This window comes from Anolis sagrei, chromosome 2 (genome assembly GCF_037176765.1).
Source record: "Anolis sagrei isolate rAnoSag1 chromosome 2, rAnoSag1.mat, whole genome shotgun sequence".
Classification (NCBI taxonomy): Eukaryota; Metazoa; Chordata; class Lepidosauria; order Squamata; family Dactyloidae; genus Anolis; species Anolis sagrei.
Genome location: NC_090022.1, coordinates 82138867 through 82160766, shown reverse-complemented (window position 1 = coordinate 82160766; position 21900 = coordinate 82138867). Strand labels below are relative to the sequence as shown.

At 40.9% G+C, this 21900-nt stretch overlaps 1 protein-coding gene across 1 annotated transcript; it reads left to right on the top strand.

Moving 5' to 3' along the window:
* The first annotated feature begins 1234 nt into the window (after positions 1-1234).
* On the top strand, positions 1235-13726 carry SAP30L (SAP30 like). Its single transcript, XM_060765516.2, has 4 exons — positions 1235-2139; positions 5321-5443; positions 6334-6432; positions 8997-13726. The coding sequence occupies exons 1-4, from the start codon at positions 1954-1956 to the stop codon at positions 9120-9122; spliced, it is 534 nt and encodes a 177-aa protein (XP_060621499.1). The 5' UTR covers positions 1235-1953; the 3' UTR covers positions 9123-13726.
* The last annotated feature ends 8174 nt before the right edge of the window (positions 13727-21900 follow it).

The following is a 21900-nucleotide window of genomic DNA, read 5'->3' as shown; positions in this document are numbered from 1 at the left end:
GGCTGATACCCAAACAGGGGTCGGCCGGAGATGTCACTGCCTTGGTCCTTTCACTATTGGTTGCTACTCCTCAGTGCAATACCGAGGTGGTGTCAGGTGGTGCGATACCGGCTAAACAGTGTAATTTCTCCAGTGGTGTAGGGCGCAGACACCCTGTGATAATGCGGCATGTCTCATTAAGAGCCACATCCACTGTTTTAGTATGGGGGACATAAGAGAAGCCTCCCTGCAGGACTGCAAGACATCCGGGTGTCCCCTGGGGAACATATTCGTATACGGCTGGTCGCTTCTCTCACTCCAGAAGCGACCAGAAGCATTTGATTGACCTTTTTTTAGGTGCCCCTTGTTACTGCCTGGGGGGATTCTTTGTTGAGAGGTGATTAGCTGGTCCTGATTATTCTTCTCTGGATTTCCCATGTTTGAATTTTGTTCTTTATTTATTGTAATAATGTTAGAGGGGGTTTTGGGGGGGGGGGGGGTTGGGTTTTTTTTAATACTGGTAGCCAAATTTTGTTCATTTTCAAGGTTCCTCCTTTCTGTTGAAATTGTCCACATGCTTGTGGATTTCAGTGGTTTCTCTGTGTAGTCTGACATGGTGGTTGTTGGAGTGGTCCAGCATTTCTGTGTTCTCAAATAATATGCTGTGTCCAGGCTGGTTCATCAGGTGCTCTGCTATGGCTGACTTCTCTGGTTGAGTTAGCCTGCATTGCCTTTCGTGTTCCTTGATTCGTGTTTGGGCCTTGCTGCGTTTGGGGTTCCCTGTGTAGACTTGTCCACAGCTGCACGGTATACGGTAGACTTCTGCAGAGGTGAGAGGATCCCTCTTGCCATAAAACACTCCGAGCTACTGTTCTCCATCTTCACAATGGTTCGGTAATAATCGCGATGGGCCCGCTTTAACCCGTGTGTTGACCATTCCTGCCTCGCGTTCCTCACTCTCCTTCCCGAACTCTAGTCCTCCGAGTTAGAGGGGTTTGTTCTTTTGGACTACAACTCCCAGAATCCTCAGCCGCCTCGGACAGCGAGAAGGCATTCTGGGAGCTGAAGTCCAAAACAAGACGAGAGTGGGAGCAGCACAATCTCTCTCAGAGCGAGCTTCAAGTCCTTTCCCAAAGCGCCCACCCTTTTGACAGGAAGTAGCCTCTCACTGCGGACGGGCAGCTGCCTCGGCCAATGGGCTGGAGGAGCGGCGCGGCGGCTGCCAGTGGGCGCTCGAGGGCGGGACTTCCGCTTGGAATGGAGGAGGCGGAGCGGGCAGGTTTTGTGTGCGAGTGCGAGGGAAGCGGAGTGAGGCGCGGAGGGTCCCGCGGGCGAGAAGGGGAGCGGGCGTCCTTTCTCACGCCCGGGCCTGGCCGGCTCCTCCTCCTCTTCGGGCCGGGGAGAGGCCTCCTCCCGAGGGGCCGGCAGCCGGGCACAGGCGCGTACCGGGCTGCCGGCTCCTGAGGCGCGGGGGAACCGGGGAGCCCTGCCGACCGGTGCCTCAGGGCCCTGCCTGCCTGGCTGCCTCTGAAGGGGCTTGAAGGCAGGGAGAAAGCCAGGCTTCCCTCAGAACAGAAAAGGGCGGGATTCAAAAGGCGAAGGCTTTATGGGGGGGGGGGTTCCTCCTGAGGATGAAAGTTTGGCTTCGGAGATGTAGGCCACCCCCGCGCCCCCTCGGAATGGTTCGCCCCACCTCGCCCTAAGGCCAATTGGAGGCGGGAGGGGGGCCGCTTGCGGGAAGAGCCGTCGAACGTCCGCTTGGAGTTGGTTCTCAAGGCACTCTGTCCGTCCTGGGGAGCGGGGAGGGGGGAGTCCGGTTGGCGGAAGAGCCCTTAAAGGGAAACACTCCTCCAAGTTGGTGTGGGGCGTTCAGCCGCGGCCGGGTCTCATTTCTCGTGGTTCCCGTTTTCGGGCAGAGGGGCTCGGCGGCCTCTTTGGCCCTCTTTCGGCGGGGCTGGAGGGAGCGGGGCTGCGATGAATGGTTTCAGCACGGAGGAAGACAGCCGGGATGGGCCCCCCAGCGGCCCCTTCTACGGACAGAGCTGCTGCCTCTTCGACGACGGGGACCGGTGCCTCCGCCCCGCCGGCAACGCCTCCTTCAGCAAGAGGATCCAGAAGAGCATCTCCCAGAAGAAGCTCAAGCTCGACATCGACAAAAGTGTGAGTTGGGGGGGCACGCCGCGGGGAGGCGCAGGCCGAGGCCTCGACGCCTGCTTCCAGGGAATGAGTCGCCTTTTTTGGTACTGAAGGTTGGCCCACCCACCCCGTGGCACTTTGGCTGGCCCGGCTCTGCACTATTTATTAGCCTTCCTCTTCTGGGAATAGGTGGCGCAAGGGGTTAAATCCTTGTGCCGGCAGGACTGCTGACCTAAAAGTCGGAGGTTTGAATCCGAGGAGTGGGGTAAGCTCCCGTCTGTCAGCTCCAGCTTCTCATGCGGGGATGTGAGAGAAGCTTCCCACAGGATGGTAAAACATCCAACCCAGGGACACGAGAGAAGCCTCCCACAGGATGGTAAATCATTCCTGCCGGGGAGCAGGGTGAGATCCCATCTGTCAACTCCAGCTTCCCATGCAGGGACACGAGAGAAGCCTCCCACAAGATGGCAAAACATGCGGGCTGGGGAGCAGGGGTGAGATCCCGTCTGTCAGCTCCAGCTTCTCATGCGGGGATGTGAGAGAAGCCTCCCACAGGATGGTAAAACATCCGGGTGTCCCCTGGACAATGTCCTTGCAGACAGCCAATTCTCTCACACCAGAAACAACTTCAGTTTCTCAAGTCACTCCTGACAGGGAAAAAATATCTCCTAGAATTAAGGAACCACTCTTCTATGAATCCTTGTTCTGAAGAGTTCTGGAGTTCTTTAGGAAATGTTGTTTCAAGAGGCTGCCATTCTTGGAGAGATAAGCATTGCTTCCTCTGCTGTTTCCTGGCAATAATTGACAGCTCTTTCATCAATCCAATGCTTGTCTTGGAGTGAAGATTTCCAAAGTTCTTTGGGAAGTGTTTCCATTTAAAAAGGCTGCCCTTGTTGGAGATCAGCGTTCAGTCAGATCAGCGTTCAGTCAGCTCCATTCAGTCATCTCTGTTCGTATGTCAGCCATCTTAATTGACAGAGACAATGAATGCAGTGTGACACCACTTTAACTTTTATGGCTCAGTGCTAGGGAATCCTGGGAGGCCCCAGCACTCTTTGGCAGAGAAGGCAAAGGAGCCATTGGAACTACAACTTCCTTAATTCCACAGCATTGAGCCATGACAGTTAAAGTGGTGACAAACTGCATTCAGCTTGTGCTATGAGTTGAAAAATGAAACAGAATATGTTGCCTCGGGAGTTTTTTTGTGCGTGCTTGTAATTTGTCAACACGAGATTGTACAGTAAACAAGTGTTTCTCTGTTTTATGAAGTAGTCTTTTTCAGTGATTTAAAAAAGTAAAAATATATTAGGGAAGTTAATTTGTTTAAATTACAGTAAAGCTACTTTTCAGTTTTATAAAGCAGAGTGATACCAGTTGCACAGAAACCGTAATACATGATGAGTTGGGAGAATGACATGTGAGAAAGAATTGTTCTGGGTAGTCGAAATAAGGGAGGCTGCAACCAGTCCTGAGCTCTTAAGTTCACAGGTGAACAGTCCCATAAAGTTTCCTAAACATAGCACATAACACAGAGATATCAAAAATTCTATTTATTTATTTACAATATTTATACCCTGTGCTTCTCACCCTTAGGGGACTCAGAGCATATATAGGCAGCAATTTGATGCCAGCATGAACATACATCAAATAAAATAAAACATATACATTTAAACAATCATTAAAAACATATTAAAACCACTTATTTAAAATCACGCAATCTGATACTATAGTCTGAGGCCATTCCAATTGTTATTGTACCATTCTGTGTTTTCGTATTGCACTGTTACTGACCAAAAGCTTGGTCCCACAACCATGTATTTAGCTTTTTCCTGAAGGTCGGTAGGGAGGGGGCTGATCTGATCTCATTCAGGAGGGAGTTCCATAGTAGAGGGGCCACCACTGTAAATGCCCTGTCTCTTGTCCCCACCAAGTGTGTTTGCGAAGGAGGTGGGACCAAGAGCAGAGCCTCTCCAGACGATCTTAATCTCCTTGCTGGCTTATAGAGGGTGATATGTTCGAACAGGTAAACTGGGCCAGACGGTTTAGGTCTTTATATGCTAAAGCCAGCACTTTGAATTGTGCTCAGTAGCAGACTGGCAGCCAGTGAAGCTGGCACAACGGGGAAAGAGGGAAAATAATTGATTTTCAAATGTAAGACATGTGATTGCATATTAGTAACTGGTGCATATAGTACTGATAAATGTGCATTGGTAGAGTTGAGACTTGAAACAGTTCATTTAGAAACTGTCAAATCAGAAATCTCTTGCTATAATTAGACAATCTTTTAAATGTTGGAAACTGCAAACATATTTATTTCTTGGCAAGCCCCATGCAGATTTAAGTACTGTCAGCCAATTAGTATTAACATTAAGCGACATCTGCCACATCTGGTACCTAAACTGGAGCATTATTGCTTGTGGCACTAGGGAATTGGTGGTATTCAGCATTTGGGTAGATTAGTATTGCTCTTTATAGCCCTCTGCCGTGTAAGTCTGACTTCACTCAGAACTTTAAAACTATAAATGGGGAGTGATAGAAAATAATGGTTTCTCTATCCCTTTGACTGTACTTCAGTTATTCTTTTCCAGATATAGATCAGTGTTGCAGTAAAAAGTTCTCTGCAGACAAACAGCATGCCACCAAGACTACACAAGGTCTCACATAAAATACATAGGAAGGGCCTGATTATTTTATTTTTATTTACCTGCCTGGCTAATCTAGCTGTCTCTCAATTAAAAATACATTCCTTTTTATAGGGTAGTGTTAGTAGCACCTCAGGATTGCATTGTTCTTTATCTCTTCCACCACATATGAAATTAGATATAATTACATTTTTTCTACTGTATTAAATTATTTTTGTCCTAGGTGGATGTCACGTTAAATTATTTAACATCTTCTGGTGCACATGGTTCTTTCATTGGTAAAGGGGTTTACTGGAGTACTCTCTTACTTTGGGCTAGAGATATGTATCACAAAACCAATTTTTTGCCCTTTAACATACATAAAACTGAATAAGCTCTCTGTTACGTTAGTGTGTTCGTTCTGTTCTTTGATGAAGTTGCTTAGCAGCTTAGAACTATTCTCTGCCCTGCCCAAAACAACTCAATCCTTTGTTCGTGAAAACTTTCCAGTTATCTGCTCATTTTATAATTCACCATACTCTTCTCTGCTGTACTGTGACCACAATACATGTTTTGATCCTTAGGTAAGACACTTGTATATATGTGATTTCCACAAGAACTTTATTCAGAGTGTTCGAAACAAAAGGAAAAGGAAGACAAGTGATGATGGAGGAGACTCTCCAGAGCATGACATAGATGTCCCAGAGGTATGTAGCATAATGAAATTCAAAGAGGATTTGTTTATTTTCTTGATTACCTTTGTTTTTAGTTCTAAAGACAACACAGTACATATCTTGCCTAGTGTTGTATCTTGTAGAATCTTTTCAGCATTAGTGGCTTTAGGGTGCTTCACTTTTACTTTTTTTTAAAAGATCACTCTTTCCTAGTATTTTACAAAAGGCCCACTGCTTGCTTCATATAATTAAAATCTTTTCTGCCTGAAGTGGGAAGACCAGTCATACATGAATGATATTAGGGAGGAGCAGAGCTGTAGATCTCCTGCTACATCCCAAGCCCTGCCGGATTGTACCATCCAGGACAGAAAGTGCAAGCATCGTTTCATCACGTTATTATTGATGCCCTGAGTCACCTTCGGGCTGATATGGGCAGGATAGAAATAATGTAAATAAATAAATAAATCAGTGGATATTTTGAACCACAACTATGTCTCCGTCCTGCCAAACAGAATTGGGTATCATTGAAGTGCCAGTTCCAGCCCATCTGGAGAATGGAGTAGCTTGATTAAAATTGCTTTCCAACTTGTTCTTCTCACTCTCTGAAGAATGAAAAATAAACAGCATTAAATTGTTTCCTGTAGAAAGTTGATTGGATCCAAATGTATATTTCCATTTTTGCTCATGATTCAGATTATGAGTTGAACACATGATGGCAATGCCTTAAAAAATAAAGGAAACCCTCCCAAGTTCCTAGTTACCTGTATTCCATCTATCATTGTTGAGCGGGTGGGAGTCATACGTTACTCTTGAGATGGAACAAGGCGTGTTTCTTGTATGCTGATTCTTAGGGTGGATATGTATTTTGAAGATTACTGTTCCTGGTTCATTCTTTTTCCTTATTAATGTCATTTCTTTTGCAGGTTGACTTGTTTCAACTTCAGGTAAATACTCTCCGGCGTTACAAAAGGCATTACAAGTTGCAGACAAGGCCTGGCCTCAATAAAGCTCAACTAGCAGAAGTAAGTTTCTTAAGAGATATGTAGAATATGTTTTCTTACTTCAGCAGGAAAATATATTTATATGTTGTACCAATGTTTACTTAGATTGGGTTGGAAGGGGCCTCCTGACCATTGCGTCCAGCCTCCTGCTCAATGAAGGATCTCCCGCTAAAATATTTCAGCAGATAGCTGTCCAGGCTCTTTTTGAAGACATCCAGAGATGATCCTACAATTTCTCTAAGAATTACAAACTGTGCTTATTGTCAAGAAGTTCCATCTAATGTTCAGTTGAAATCTAACCTCTTGAAACTTCAAGCCATTAAGCCTGCCCATCTCTCTTTGAGAGCCTTTAAGGCAGGTATCCCCAAACTGCGGCCCTCCAGCTGTTTGGGCCTTCAACTCCCAGAATTCCTGACAATTGAACAAGCTTGTTAGGGCTTCTGGCAGTTGGAGACGCAAACAGCTGGAGGGCTGCAGTTTGAGGATACCTGCCTTAAGGTAGTTAAAGAAAGTGATTATGTGATTTTTGAACTGTAGTTCATGTTCTTGAAGCATGAAAAATTATGTGTACATGTGTGTATATGTGTGTATACACACAGACAGATTGGTTCTTCTTGTTGGTCTTATAAGAGATAATAAAGGATTTTGATTAATATTACTTGAAATACTCAAATGAAGAGGATTTCTTTGCATTCTCACTATGCCCTGAATCCTGCAAGTCAGCTGTGGGAAAGCCATAGAGTGTATATCCCCACGGGGAGATAAACTACGGTGAGATAAACTCACCGCAAAACTACGGTGAGGTGGATCTGTAATTGGTTAAATGGACGAACCCAGAGGGTGCTCACCAATGCTTCCTCTTCATCCTGGAAAGAAGTGACGAGCGGAGTGCCGCAGGGCTCCGTCCTAAGCCCGGTCCTGTTCAACATCTTTATTAATGACTTAGATGAAGGGTTAGAAGGCAGGATCATCAAGTTTGCAGACGACACCAAATTGGGAGGGATAGCCAATACTCCAGAGGACAGGAGCAGGATTCAAAATGATCTTGACAGATTAGAGAGATGGGCCAAAACTAACAAAATGAAGTTCAACAGTGACAAATGCAAGATACTCCACTTTGGCAGGAAAAACGAAATGCAAAGATACAGAATGGGGGACAATGCCTGGCTCGAGAGCAGTATGTGTGAAAAAGATCTTGGAGTCCTTGTGGACAACAAGTTAAACATGAGCCAACAATGTGATGTGGCGGCAAAAAAAGCCAATGGGATTTTGGCCTGCATCAATAGGAGCATAGTGTCTAGATCTAAGGAAGTAATGCTACCCCTCTATTCCGCTTTGGTTAGACCACACCTGGAATATTGTGTCCAATTCTGGGCCCCACAATTGAAGAGAGATATTGACAAGCTGGAATGTGTCCAGAGGAGAGCGACTAAAATGATAAAAGGTCTGGAGAACAAGCCCTATGAGGGACGGCTTAAGGAGCTTGGCATGTTTAGCCTGAAGAAGAGAAGGCTGAGAGGGGATATGATAGCCATGTATAAATATGTGAGAGGAAGCCACAGGGAGGAGGGAGCAAGCTTGTTTTCTACTTCCCTGGAGACTAGGACGCGGAACAATGGCTTCAAACTACAAGAGAGGAGATTCCATCTGAACATGAGGAAGAACTTCCTGACTGTGAGAGCCGTTCAGCAGTGGAACTCTCTGCCCCAGAGTGTGGTGGAGGCTCCTTCTTTGGAAGCTTTTAAGCAGAGGCTGGATGGCCATTTGGCAGGGGTGATTTGAATGCGATGTTCCTGCTTCTTGGCAGGGGGTTGGACTGGATGGCCCATGAGGTCTCTTCCAACTCTTAGATTCTATGATTCTATGATTCTATTCATTATTATTATTATTATTATTATTATTATTATTATTATTATTATTACAACAAGATTGGTACACAGCACACAAGATCACTATGCTAGCTGTTGTATTGGATGACATGTCAAACACATCCCAAGTGTCTTGGACTATGTGATATATCCACAAATAATGTGTGCAAATCCAAGTAGAGTGGCCTTTTACAGCTGACAGATAGTAATTTTGTCAGTGCCTATTTAAGTGCAGGCCAAGGTCTTTAGGCACTGCACACAATGTGCCGATCACCACTGGGCCCACCTTGACTGGCTTATGCCATAGTGTTTGCAGTTCGATCTTTAAATCCTCGTATTGTCGAAGGATTTCATGGCTGGAATCACTGGGTTGTTGTAGGTTTTTTCAGGCCATATGGCCATGTTCTAAAGGCATTTTCTCCTGACGCTTCGCCTGCATCTATGGCAAGCATCCTGCAATCCTCATATCGTGTCAGCTATTCCCATTGTTTCTCTTTAATCCTGCTGTCGCCTCGGATTGCAACATTGATGGTCCATACTTTGTTTTTTAATATGATGGTGAGGTCAGTAATATTGTGCTCCAAAACTCTGTCAGTCTGAATTCAGAAGTCCCAGAGTAGTTTGACGTGTTCATATTATTATTATTATTATTATTATTATTATTATTATTATGGCTTAATTATTCAGGGCTTCTTAATGTGTGTTTTTCCCTTTCAGACTGTAAGCCGTCATTTCAGGAATATCCCAGTGAATGAGAAAGAGACCCTTGCTTATTTCATCTACATGGTAAAGAGTAACAAGAGTCGATTGGATCATAAGTCAGAAAGCAGCAAACTGGAATAAAAATTAAATAAATTCTGAACATGAGCAAGTGTGATATTAAAGGTGCATTATAAATATTTTTAATCTGTTAAAGGACTTTTTTTGTAATATAAAGTGTACAATAGAAAGTAATATAGAAACCTTTGGCTCACAGTGCTAGAGTATTCAGTTCCGGATGGTGTGAGATGACTTCTGTGCTTTCAAATCCTAATATTTTACTGAGGGATAGAGTCCACAAAAAATCAAGATATTAAAGACAAAAACTGTATAGAGGATTGAAGTAAGCCTTTTATGATATGTCACATATGAAATGAATTCAGAATTATAACATTGGATCATATTGTGTCCAGAGAATATTTATGGCACAGATCAGGCATAGCACTGGATGACTGGTACAAAAAAATATTAATTTGTAGCTCACTGCTTGTGCACAATCTGGGATTACTTGTCTCACGTTTTCATGGGTGCTAGTCTCTTGGTGGAGCCTTTGTGTCTTTTGGACAGTGGAGAGTTTTCATAGAGGAATAAGCCTCAATTAACTTCTAAACTCTTCTAGAACCTCTGATTCATACATTCATGAGTTTCATTGATAAATACTTACGTTCTTCAGAATATTTTGTAATGGTGAGCTGCTACAATTTTGACATGCAATCTGTTGTTTTCCTAGAGTTTGATATATACTTTTTGATGTGTACTCACCATGACACTAAAAATGGCTTCATATAAGTTCCTGTGTGCCTTGATTCAGAGATGAAATACTAGATTAAGTCTGGTGTTATGTGGAAGCCATTTGGTAGTAGGTTTAATCAGATTGTGATGAAGTATGTATCCATTAATCAGACACTTGACATCAATGGCCCATTTTATTTTCTGAGATATGAGTGCATGATATGGTCTGCTGTGCATATGCATACAGCACCTCCATGCTTTTCAGTGTAGGAGATACTGCATTGTGGTCTAATGATGGCCCACCAGTTTGTGGCCTACCAAGTTCGACCTTTCATGTGGTGCTGCCCAGTTTTTGTAGTCCCGGGTGGACATGGATGGTAGGTTTTTGATCTTTTTTGCAAGCTGTTAAAAACAGACTAAACTTACTCAGGCCCAGCCTAAAATAAAACTTTACTCAAACAACAGAATTGTGATAATGCGTATTTGTAGATCCTGTTGTATTTTATTCACAGTGAATATTAAAATGAATAGCACCATCACAGTCCTTAATGTTGCTTTGAAAAATTGCAGTCTAAGTACCACTGAAATAAACAAAAGTAAAAGCTGTCTGGTGTCGTATGAGATGCTGAGATGCCTGCTCCAAAGGTGATTTCTCAAATGTTATTCTCCAGGATTATATTATGCTTTGGTGGATTACTCTGTGGGAAGATCCCGCTTAAGTAAATACTGTGTGTATTTGTTATCTGAGGCTATAAGGATACACTGAAACCTCTTCACTTATTTTTATTTCTGACAAACAGTGTGAAAACCTACAGTCTGTCTCAGAGATGATGAATTTTGTAACAGTTTATTTTTCTGGCAAACATGTTCAAGAAACATTGGCTAGTGCATACTATTCCAGTAAATTGGATTATACTTTTAAGGGTGGATATTTTCGGCAGGATATGTGCAGCTATTCCATCATAGGATATATACATGTAATGCATCTTATTTAAATACTTGTATGACAATGTAACTAGAAATAATGCTAGAATTCTTCAGATTGTTACTTAGCATTTTAAAATTTGACAACTATTACACTTCCTTCTTTATTGAGTAAATAGATTGAACTAGCTATAAATTTAGTTAATTTATCTTTATAGGTGAACCAGTCTTTTGATTATTTGTGGCTTCATAAGATTCATCTTGTGGAGCTTGATGCCCATGGAAAATTTCTCTTAAGATTAGCACCTTATGCCACATGTCTAGACCAAAAACATAAGCTTTAGAGTTTTGGGGCTTATTTTGACACAGAACTGCAGAGTTTCCAAATGAATGTACAAAAATATTAACAGTTCATCTGCAGAAAAATGCAGAGGCAGGTTCTTTCTCTTAAGATCAGATCAAGACTCTTCCCCCCCCCCCCAAATGAATGAATTGGAGAAAATTGTTATAAGCAAATCAGTATTTTCAAAATGAAAGGGATCGTAAATCTCACCATCAGATCTGAGGGATTGTAGATGTCATGTTTTGTGAATCTTGATGCCTTTTATAAACATCTGTATATGCCTTATACTCAGCTAAACCAACAAGTCTTGAGCCAATATCTTGGTAGCCAGGTTGGACCATTCTCATGGCTTATTATGCTAGAAACAGATCCTGTTAACAGCAATATCTATATTCAGGGAGAAGCCTGTGGTTCTTGAACATCTTGTTTTGAATCACCAAAAACACCATGATGCAGTTGTTTAATATTAATGGCAAACTATGCTGCATGCCATTTAAGGAAACTTTCTATTCCTTGTGGTTTTAATAAAACCTTCATCAGCATTTTTTGAGCTTCAAATATATGAATCCTTAAGCAATGGCTAAAATTAGAATATAGTAGAACAGAGTCACATTGACAGAGTTCATTAAGACAAGCTGGTGGGTTGCATTTTACCTTAATTTTTGTCAAATATAAACTTTACATGGTGTGTAAGCTGTTCAACACCTCAGCCTCAGAGTGACTCTTTCCGCACTTAGGGCTGACAATATCTCTATTGAATGAAACCTCTCAAACCAAAAGTTGTGTTAAAGCCTTTAAACCCTTCTAAGAACCCACTTGCAAGAAGAAGGGCCATACGTTGTTTTAATGGGCTTTGCATCAGAGCCGAAGATCTTACTGTGGCACATCTTCTATAATGAGTTTGACTTTGTCAAAGATGGTGGTCCTCAGTGTGTTAGTTGTTGTACTTGTAGTAGTAGCAGTAATAGCACAAGGATTTTTGTTCATCCCTTGAATTGAATGAAGAACAGAACAAAGAGAAGGGAAAGGTGCAATGAGAATTACAGTAATGAAGTGACATGGTTATGACGACCCATCCGTCACCTTCCCCTGTTTACCTTCCAAATGTGTCTTTGCGGTGTAAATATTGCATATTAAACCTCTACATTAAATTTTAGACACTGCCTTGCAAGGCATGTCATAAATTAAGGTTCAGAAGGGACACACCTGATGGTCTTGCAGAACACTTGAGGCACAATGCTGAATCTAACAAGATTTGTTTTTCCCTTCCCAGATTTCCCAGTAATATATTTCCTGATTAGGTGACCAAAATATCTTAAAGCTAAAATAGCAAATGGCAAGGACAGTTTTTCAGACTTACAAAATAGATTTAAAGAGCCATGAACAAGGTAGAGCCCAGAAATCTAGCTGTTGGTGACTTGTCTAAAAGGAAACTTTAAGAAATAGTATTTTAAATGTTATAATGAGTAGATTAGCTCAATGGGAGAAGGAAAGGAAACCCTTGCACTTTACCTTGTATTGATAAATCATAATGTAAAGTATGTTGAAATCCTTTGTTGTGGTTGGATTCTTTGTCTTTGAAGGTGAACCTGTGCTTGGTTCATTGGTGTCACTTCACCCTTAACGTGGGGGACTGACAAATCTCCAGAAAAGCATTTCAGCACTCTCAGAATTTAATCAAAGGCCCTTACAGCAATGGAGCAGAGTGTCACCAAAACCACATACAGTAGAGTCCCGCTTATCCAACATAAATGGTCCAGCAGAACATTGAATCAGTGAAAATGTTGGAGAATAAGGAGGGATTAAGGAAAAGACTATTAAATGTCAAATTACGTTATGATTTTACAAATTAAGCACCAAAGCATCGTATTTTACAAGTCGACAGAAAAAGCAGTTTAATACATGGTAACATGTAGTAATTACTGTATTTACGAATTTAGCACCAAAACATCACAATGTATTGAAACAGCTGTGGATCCGGGCAGGAGGCAGACTGCATTGGATAATACAGAATGCTGGATGAGCGAAGGTTGGATAAGCAAGACTGTACTGTACTTTGTTTTGTTCCTAAATATCTACTTTTAAAAAATGTAATTAGTAATACCACAGGGTAAGCTCTGCTCTCCTATAAAACTTGCCCAGTCTCATTTATTATCAGTTACATACTTGTAAATGTTTGTGGAGGGGAAGGGGCTTATGCCTTAAACTCAGATTTTCAATGAAATATATCGAATGAAATAATTTGGAAATAATTTTCAACATTTCCTCTCATCTTTCAAGCATAGACTTAGGGAGCTTTCCTCTTACGTTGCCTTCATCTCTCCTGTCTTGTCTTGCGGCACACTACAAAAAGATAAACTGACATGTTTTGATACCCATTTTGATTTGTGAAAGGCTTAGTGAGGGGAAAAAGAACAATTTCCTTTTGCCTTTATTCAGTCTAGTGAGTTTTTATGTGTTGTACTGATCTTTATGCCAAATGTTTTGGGTAAACTTGTATCTTTAATTGTGAATTTTAACTATGTAAACTAAAAGCAATGTAGTAATTTATAGTGGAATTATAGAGTTCTTTTCTCTGAGGTGTATAGTATATCCTTCCTTCCACTGTGTGTAACACTTAAAAATCTGTACTGTTGGATAAAGATGTAATTGCTTGAGATTCATTTCTAATAAATGATCTTTTAAGTAACCAGATAGACTCCTTCCTTCCTTCCTTCCTTCCTTCCTTCCCTCCCTCCCTCCCTCCCTCCTTCCTTCCTTCCTTCCTTCCCTCCCTCCTTCCTCATAATGCATTTTGTAATTTATACACAGCTTCCAAGTTGAATAAGGATAATAGAGCAAACAATATTAGCATGCACAATATGAATTATTTCCATTTGAGATGCTGTAATTCACTATGTATTGCCTTTATCTGTAATAAATTCTGAAATCATTTTATAATTATTTGACCAAACAGGCTGTTTCCCAGTATTCCAAACTACATAGTGAATTATGCTCATTATAATGCTTGTCAATTGACTGCTAGATATCCGGGTTCAAGAGTAAGCAAATACCACAATAGCTATATGTTCAATAATATGATATAGAGGGAAGAAGTGGGAACATTCATTGCACAGAGTAGTTCAGACATAATCTAGGAGGAATCTCTCATGAAATCACCTCATCTATCTCTAGCTGTAATTTCCTAGCATGGCTTGCACTTCCTCTTCTGAACTGGTAATGAATTACCCAGAAGGTTTGTAATTCCTCACTGAAATCCCCTGTGGTGCCTGACAAGAGAATGCCAACCCAGTGATATGATGGGCATATAACAACTGTGCAGCTCACATGATGACACTGAGGTGATCACTTTCAGCCCAGTCAGACTTGCAGGACTGTGAGGTTAAAATTAAGAGAAGGAGCATAAGCAATTTATGTTGTCCTGAACATCTTGAAATGAAAGCAGGATACAATCACAGAATCACATGTTTGCTCTAATAGCATTTCGCTATAGAACATGGATACATTCCGGAATAAATCCATTTTACTATCTGTTCCTTCATTGTACTTTTAATTATTTTATTTATTTAAAGCATTTATATTCTGCTCTTCTCACCCCGAAGGGGACTCAGGGCAGAGCACAACATATAAACGGCAAACATTCAATTGGCCATACACATACAAAAGCGTTAAAATCACATATCTTGACGTTAAAATCCACTAGTTAAAACTGTCTCAACAGCCATATCGAATTTGGTTGGCATACTAAGGGTTGTATCACCTGAAGCCAAACTACAGCAGAAGGTATGGACCTAATGTTTCTTTATAGCTATCTTCATATAATAGTTCCAGTATCTCCGTTGCAAAAAAGTATAGAAGGTACTCAAATCTGCTCTTAAAAATAGACAGTGAAACACTTTGGACTTCTTCTTAGGTTTATAGTTTTCCAAGCCATGTCTGTTTTTCTTTGAGCCGTTTGTATTATGTAGATAATGAACCATTTTAACTATAACTTAAGCCATTGCCAAGAAAGAAGACATTGTAGAAGAACGCAGAATACAGACTAAATGGTATAAAATCTATACTTCCAAGGTCACAACATGTTATAGAACTCCGATATGCTGATGACAATGTCTGTGGCACTCAGAAGAAGACCTACAGGCCACTCTAAACCTTCGCAGAAGCATACGAGAAGCTTGGCCTGTCATTGAACATTGAGAAAACCAGAGTGCTCTTCAGCAGTCACCAGACAATCCCTCTCCAATGCCAGAAATACAGCTTAATGGTGTAACATTTCTACCTTGGCAGCCACCTCTACACAAAAGTCAGCTTTGACATTGAAATACAACACCGCCTGAGCTTAATGGTGTAACATTAGAAAATGTTGACCATTTCTACCTTGGCAGCCACCACTACACAAAAGTCAACATTGACATCGAAATACAACACTGCCTGAGCTCTGCGAGTGCAGCATTCTTCTGAATGAAGCACAGCGTGTTTGCGGACCAGGACATCCGTAGGGATACCAAGGTGCTTGTTTATAAAGCTATTGTGCTCCCAACCCTGCTATACACCTGCAAAACATGGACTGTCTACAGATGTCATACGCAACTTCTGGAACAATTCCATCAGCGCTGCCTCCGAAAAATCCTGCAAATCTCTTGGAAAGACAGGTGGACAAATGTCAATGTGCTGGAAGAAGCAAAGACCACCTGCACTGAAGCAATGCTCCTCTGCCATCAACTCCACTGGACTGGCCACATTCTCTGAATGCCTGATCACTGTCTCCCAAAGCAGTTGCTCTTCTCCGAACTCAAGAATGGGAAACAGAATGTTGGTGGACAGGAAAAGAGATTTAAAGATGGGCTCAAAGCCAACCTCAAAAACTGGCATAGACACCGAGAACTGAGAAGCCCTGGCCTTTGAGCACTCTAACTGGAGGTGAGCTGTGACCAGCAGTGCAGCAGAATTCGAAGAGGCATAAATGGAGGGCAAAAGGGAGAAACGTGCCAAGAGAAAGGCACGTCAAGCCAATCCAGACCAGGAACACCTTCCATCTGGAAACCAATGTCCTCACTGCAGAAGAACATGCGGATCAAGAATTGGGCTCCACAGCCACCTACAGACCCACCGCCAGGACACTACATGTGGAAGACCATCACCCTCGAGCTACAATTGATTGCCTAAGTAAGTAAGTAAAAAGTACTGTTTTCATGTTTCATGTTAGCTATTTTGGCTGTATTTTGGATGGTGTTGTTGTCCACTTGGGTGCCTATTCTTCAGTTGTTCTTGAGAGAGAGAGATGCCCTATAAAGCTTACAGAGAAAACAGGAAATGGATAAGGAAAGTGATATTTAATGAAAACATTAGTGGATTGGATTTGGCATCTCCTTTGCATGCAAGATCATTCCTGAGTAAATATCCAATGGGTACCTTCCCTTCTGTACCGGACTGTCCCTCAACCTTCTGGAGCAAACATGGGAGTATGGAAGAGGTAGGAAATGTACTTATCTTCCTCATTCCATCAGCAGAGGGTTTTCTAAGAATTAGGTCAGATTTTCCTTGTAGATGGAAAGAATCCTTCTTCCTCCGAGAAGCATATTCTGAATTTGAGCCAAAATCCTACCTACAAATTCAGGATTTTTATCTACCAAAAACGGAACAGTAACTATGAGGCCTTCCACACAGCCCTATATCCCAGAATATCAAGACAGAAAACCCCACAATATCTGCTTTGAACTGGGTTACCTGAGTCCACACTGCCATATATTTATAACATGAAAAGCATGTTCCATACACTTTATCAATGATGCAAAATTATATTGTGTTTCTTTTGAGTGCTGTGGGAAGCTTCCTTAAGTCTCACACTGAGGGGCAATGGGATATCAGTTAATAATAGAAATAGTGTGAGAGGATTATTCAGGAGGATTGTCCTCTGCTCTTTAATCTGCTACCCTACAATTGCTCCAAATGTTGCTTAAATAAGAGCCAATGCAGTGGTGTGCTAGGAAATGGTGGATAAGGACTGAGGAGACTAGGATTTAAATCCATCTCCAACCATAATGCTTTGTGTGTCACCTTGAGCCATGAACTGTCATCTTGGCCTATGCTATGGAATTTTGAAGCAGTTTTTAAAGCAAAGTAGAGGGTTTCTTGGGTGAAGCACAAGATGGAAATATAATAAATGTGTACTGCAAAATTGGTGTTCACACAGAAATCTAAAAATAGACATCCAGCAAAAGACGTTTTATTAATGTATGTGCCCCATATCTTTCATAAAAAATCACAAGCAAAGGACAAGGGAAACAAAAAATGAACTATTTTTCTCCCTGTGATGGGAGAAGGTGATGAGATTAGTGTGAGATACCAATTCCCAGACATGAAATTATTTAAATCAGAGTGAAAAATGCTGATTTTTTTCAAAGTATGTTGAACCGTTAATTTGGCAGTCATTCTAGTTTGAGAGCTGTGTGGTATAAAAGAGGGGGGGGGGGAAATCCCCAGATTCAAAAACTGATTTCATGATGGCCCATCATTGCTTTACTTCAGCATAAAAATCCACTGACAGAGTTAAGTTATGCAGTTTTTATACTAAATGAATACCAGTGTAGCACACCTTAAGTAGCTCAAGGTGCATTGTGAAGGGTGAAAATCCAATGTGAAATTGTCATGCACAAGACAGGCAATGCACAGAACATTGTGTGTTCTGTGCACAATGTGCACAATGTTCTGTGCATTGCCTGTCTTGTGCATCAATGTGTTATGGTGTGTACTTTAATGTACAGCTCCATGCATAATAGTTCCTTTAAACCAGGGGTTCTCAAACTTTTTCAGCCATGGAGCCCTTTTTGAAGCAAAGGTTTCTTGTGGAGTCCCCAGAACTGTTTATATATTATATTATATATTATGTGTGTATGTATATATATGCACACACACACATGTATACATATAATGTGTGTATGTACACACATATATATACATACACACACACACATATATATCTCAAACATGGGCTGGGCCAGTGGCAAATAGATGGAAAATGTTTGTGTGAACTAATTCACACAGTGCAAAAAAAACTAAATACAATATTAAAAATTAAGAACTATTTTAACCAACATAAACTTAACAGTATTTCAGTGGAAGACCCCCAGGGCCATTCGCCTTCTGCCCTGCATGAAAAACACAACCAGAACACCCCCAATAGGTGGCCATCCAGCCTTTGTAGTAGTAGTAGTAGTGGTGGTGGTGGTAGTAGTAGTAGTAGTAGTAGTAGTAGTAATAATAATAATAATAATAATAATAATAATAGCAGAAATCCCAGAGGAGGCAGGGTGCCCGCAAAGCCCCTGAGCACCTCTCATGGAGTCCGAAGGGCTCCCCAGAGCACAGATTGAGAACTGTTGCATTAAACCATAGACTGGGGGGGGGGGGGGGTTAGAAATGTAGTAACACCTTTAAGATATGCTGATTTTTATTATAGCATGAACAATTATGGGTATTAACCCACCTTTTCAAATTCAGTAGAGTGTGATATTGAACCATCTGGTTATAAAGTGTATTTATGCAGTTGTGGCAGTTGGACAGAATGTATTAGGATACAGAAACACGCAAATCATGTCTCTTGTCTTGAATTTTCAAAAGGATGGGTGAAGTGTTACAGAACTTTCAGTTCTTTATGGCATTGATGTACGAAAGCAATAAATCTGCTTACCAAAACATCTATTTCCCTGGGTTGAAAACTGAGAAGATTTTGTTATGTGTAAAACCTTTTCTAAGGATATTCTTTTATTATATGTGCAAAGGCCCTACTGTATAATACCCTTTATAACCTGAAGCTTTGATATAATTGTATACTGCATCTGAAAAAAGAAGGTTTATATCCACGAAAGCTCATGGTAAAATAAAAACCAGTCACTCTTATGAGTGCTGCAACATTCCCTTTTTTCACCATACTTCTTTCTTTTTTGTGCTTTAAGAGACTAATACAGCTACTTCATCAAAAACTACCACAACTTGTGAACCATCTTCCTCAAAATATCTCCCCAAAAGACTTGGAATTCTGGTCCATATTCAGATGTGAAGGGATTATTTTGCAAGTGTGTTGTTTTTGCCATCACTGAATATGTGAAGCTACGTATTCAACATGGTCAAAAACAACATGGATTGCTGGGTGGGACTGAAGATGCTCATTATCTAATATCTGGAGGGCTCCTCTGAATCCTCGAACATTTTCTTCAGGTTCTCCTTATGTGCTTTTTAGCCATAGGAGGGCAGTATCAACTAGGCAACACAACTGATTGTGCAAATGCAATGGTTTTCCTCCCCTCCCACTTGCTGTTGGGGTGAAAAACAGTCTCAGCAGATGTTAGAAGGATCACAGCCACTTTCCTGTCACAAATGGGACTCTTTTCTCTCAAAGTGGTTGTACTTGTCAGATACCGGAAGTAGGATTATGCAGCATTAAAGGATATGGATGTAATTTTTAAAAAATACATAAAGATTGACTATGTTTTAATGGCCTGGCTGAGAATGAAATGGAACATTTACAGGGGTTTGGGTCCCCGAAGAAGTCATTTTTCCACTCTTTCCATGATGGGTGATAAAAACCAGGTTCAGTTTTTCTCAGTATCCTGATTATAAAGGGACGATTGGAGGATAGTGGAGCATGTAAATGGGAATTTAATAAGGAGACAGGGGGGGTTCCATGGGCAGTCTTTTACCTGTTTAGAGTCTAAGGTGATAACAGCTGAGATTTAAATTTTATTTTTATTTGGTGTTCATAACAACCTTTTCCCACTCTGCAATTATAGCACTGTGAGTCCACTTCAACTGCCGAATCCTGGTATTTGTAGCATGGGAAGGCACCAGAGGAAGTATTTGGCAGAGAATTCTAAATGCCCTTCCCTACACTGCAAATCCCAGGATCCCATAGGATGCAAGGACACATGTTTTGTGTGGAAAGGCCCAAGGAATGACTGACTACTGTGTTTTCCAGCACATTAATTCGAGAGCTAGAGCTGAGTTCATTTCTATTTAAAAGAAAAATTGGTTCTTCCCAGACTATTATAAATCCATTGGTTGTTATTTTTTCCTCAAGCATGTGAAGCTTTTTTCAGATAGATGTCTTATCTAATATATGTTGATCCTTGGTTGATCTCCTTCCTTGGAGAGGCCAGAATGGCTCCTTCTTGCTGTCCTTCCCTCAAGAACAGAAGACCTTTCTGTTCCAAAAGAGCTTATAGAAATTCATGGCAAGACCTTTTTAAATGTGCTGTTTATTGACTTTTCTCTTTTTAATAGTTTTGTTTTAAATAATTTTATAGTTTAATCACATTTTAACAGTAAGTAGTGTTTGCTAAAACAATGCTGGAGTAAAGATCATGGAAAGCAGATTATGCCACAATGCACCTTTCTCTAATCCATTTCCCCAAAATGTGTTGGACTACAATTGCCACCATTCCCTGTGAGCATGGCTCTATACAGAGTCAGGCTAGATAATTCTGTACCATCTTGTTTTCTAAACTGTTATTTTAGAGTAAGGTTTGATCCTTCTTTTGCCACTAATTATTATTTATTACACCCCTTTTCACTCAACATGTACACTTACTGCCTTCTCCAAGCAATGTTCTTGCTCTTATGTCGTGTATGCCACAAGTATAAAAAGCATCAGGCATCTGTAACATTCATTCACCATCATAAATTCAGAAGGAGTCTATAGCTACGCATTTACAGAATGCTTTATAGAATGCTTCTGACTCATGTGCCTGTATACTCAGTTGGGATATTGTCAACATATCTGAGTTACATAGGAGAGGGGGCCAGCACCTTTAATGGCCTGTGCACCTACACACTCCTTTCCCACTTTCTTGAATCTTTCCAAAATTATAGAAATAAGTGTGACCTAGATACCTTATATAGACTGAGCATCCATTATCTGGAACTCCCAAACCGAAAATACTCCAAAATACAAATTTGTCCACATGCTTTTGGTTTCTAATGCTGCAATGTACAAAAACTTGGTTTCATGTGCAAAATTATTACAAATGTTGTAGATAAATTTACCTTCAGACTATGTGTATGTGCAAATCGAAAACACTTCTAGTCCCACGTATTTCCATTGAAAAGCCAATTATGCATTATTATTTTAATTTCTAATCACAAAAACCAGAAGTGAGTCACTGATCTTTTTAAAAGCTCGAGAATAATGATATCAAGCATTTTGGATATGGGATAGTCAATTTGGGTTGCTGTGAGTTTTCCGGGCTGTATGGCCATGTTGCAGAAGCATTCTCTCCTGATGTTTCTCCCACATGGCCATACAGCCTGGAAAACTCATAGCAACCCAGTGATTCCAGCCATGAAAGTATTTGATAACAGATAGCCAATTTGTTTGCGTTAAAGAAAGTGAATGTATTTAATAAAATATTTGAAGCTTATTACAAAGGATTGCATGTATCCAAACTGCTTCTACCACTGTAATGTTTTTCAGTAATAGTTTGGGGTACCAATGGACATTTATTGTAGAATAGCTACTTCAGTGTAGAAGATGTTTATGTTATTATTAGAATTAGATGGTCCTTGGGAGGGGGGGGGATGACAGAAATGCATTTGTACCCAGCCATGACCATTTGATTTGGCTCAATAACTGGGGATTTATTTATTTATTTATTTATTTACTTGTATACCGCAGTTTCTTAGCCCAACAGGCGACTCAACGCAGTTTACAACAAGGATAAGAATCAATCAACGATATACAATTTAAAACCATAAAAGCATAATATACAATATTGACACAACAATAGACAACACAATGCATCTCATAACTAGAGTCATGATCCAATTTGTCGTCCAAATTTCCATTCCTGTAATCATCACATTCATTGC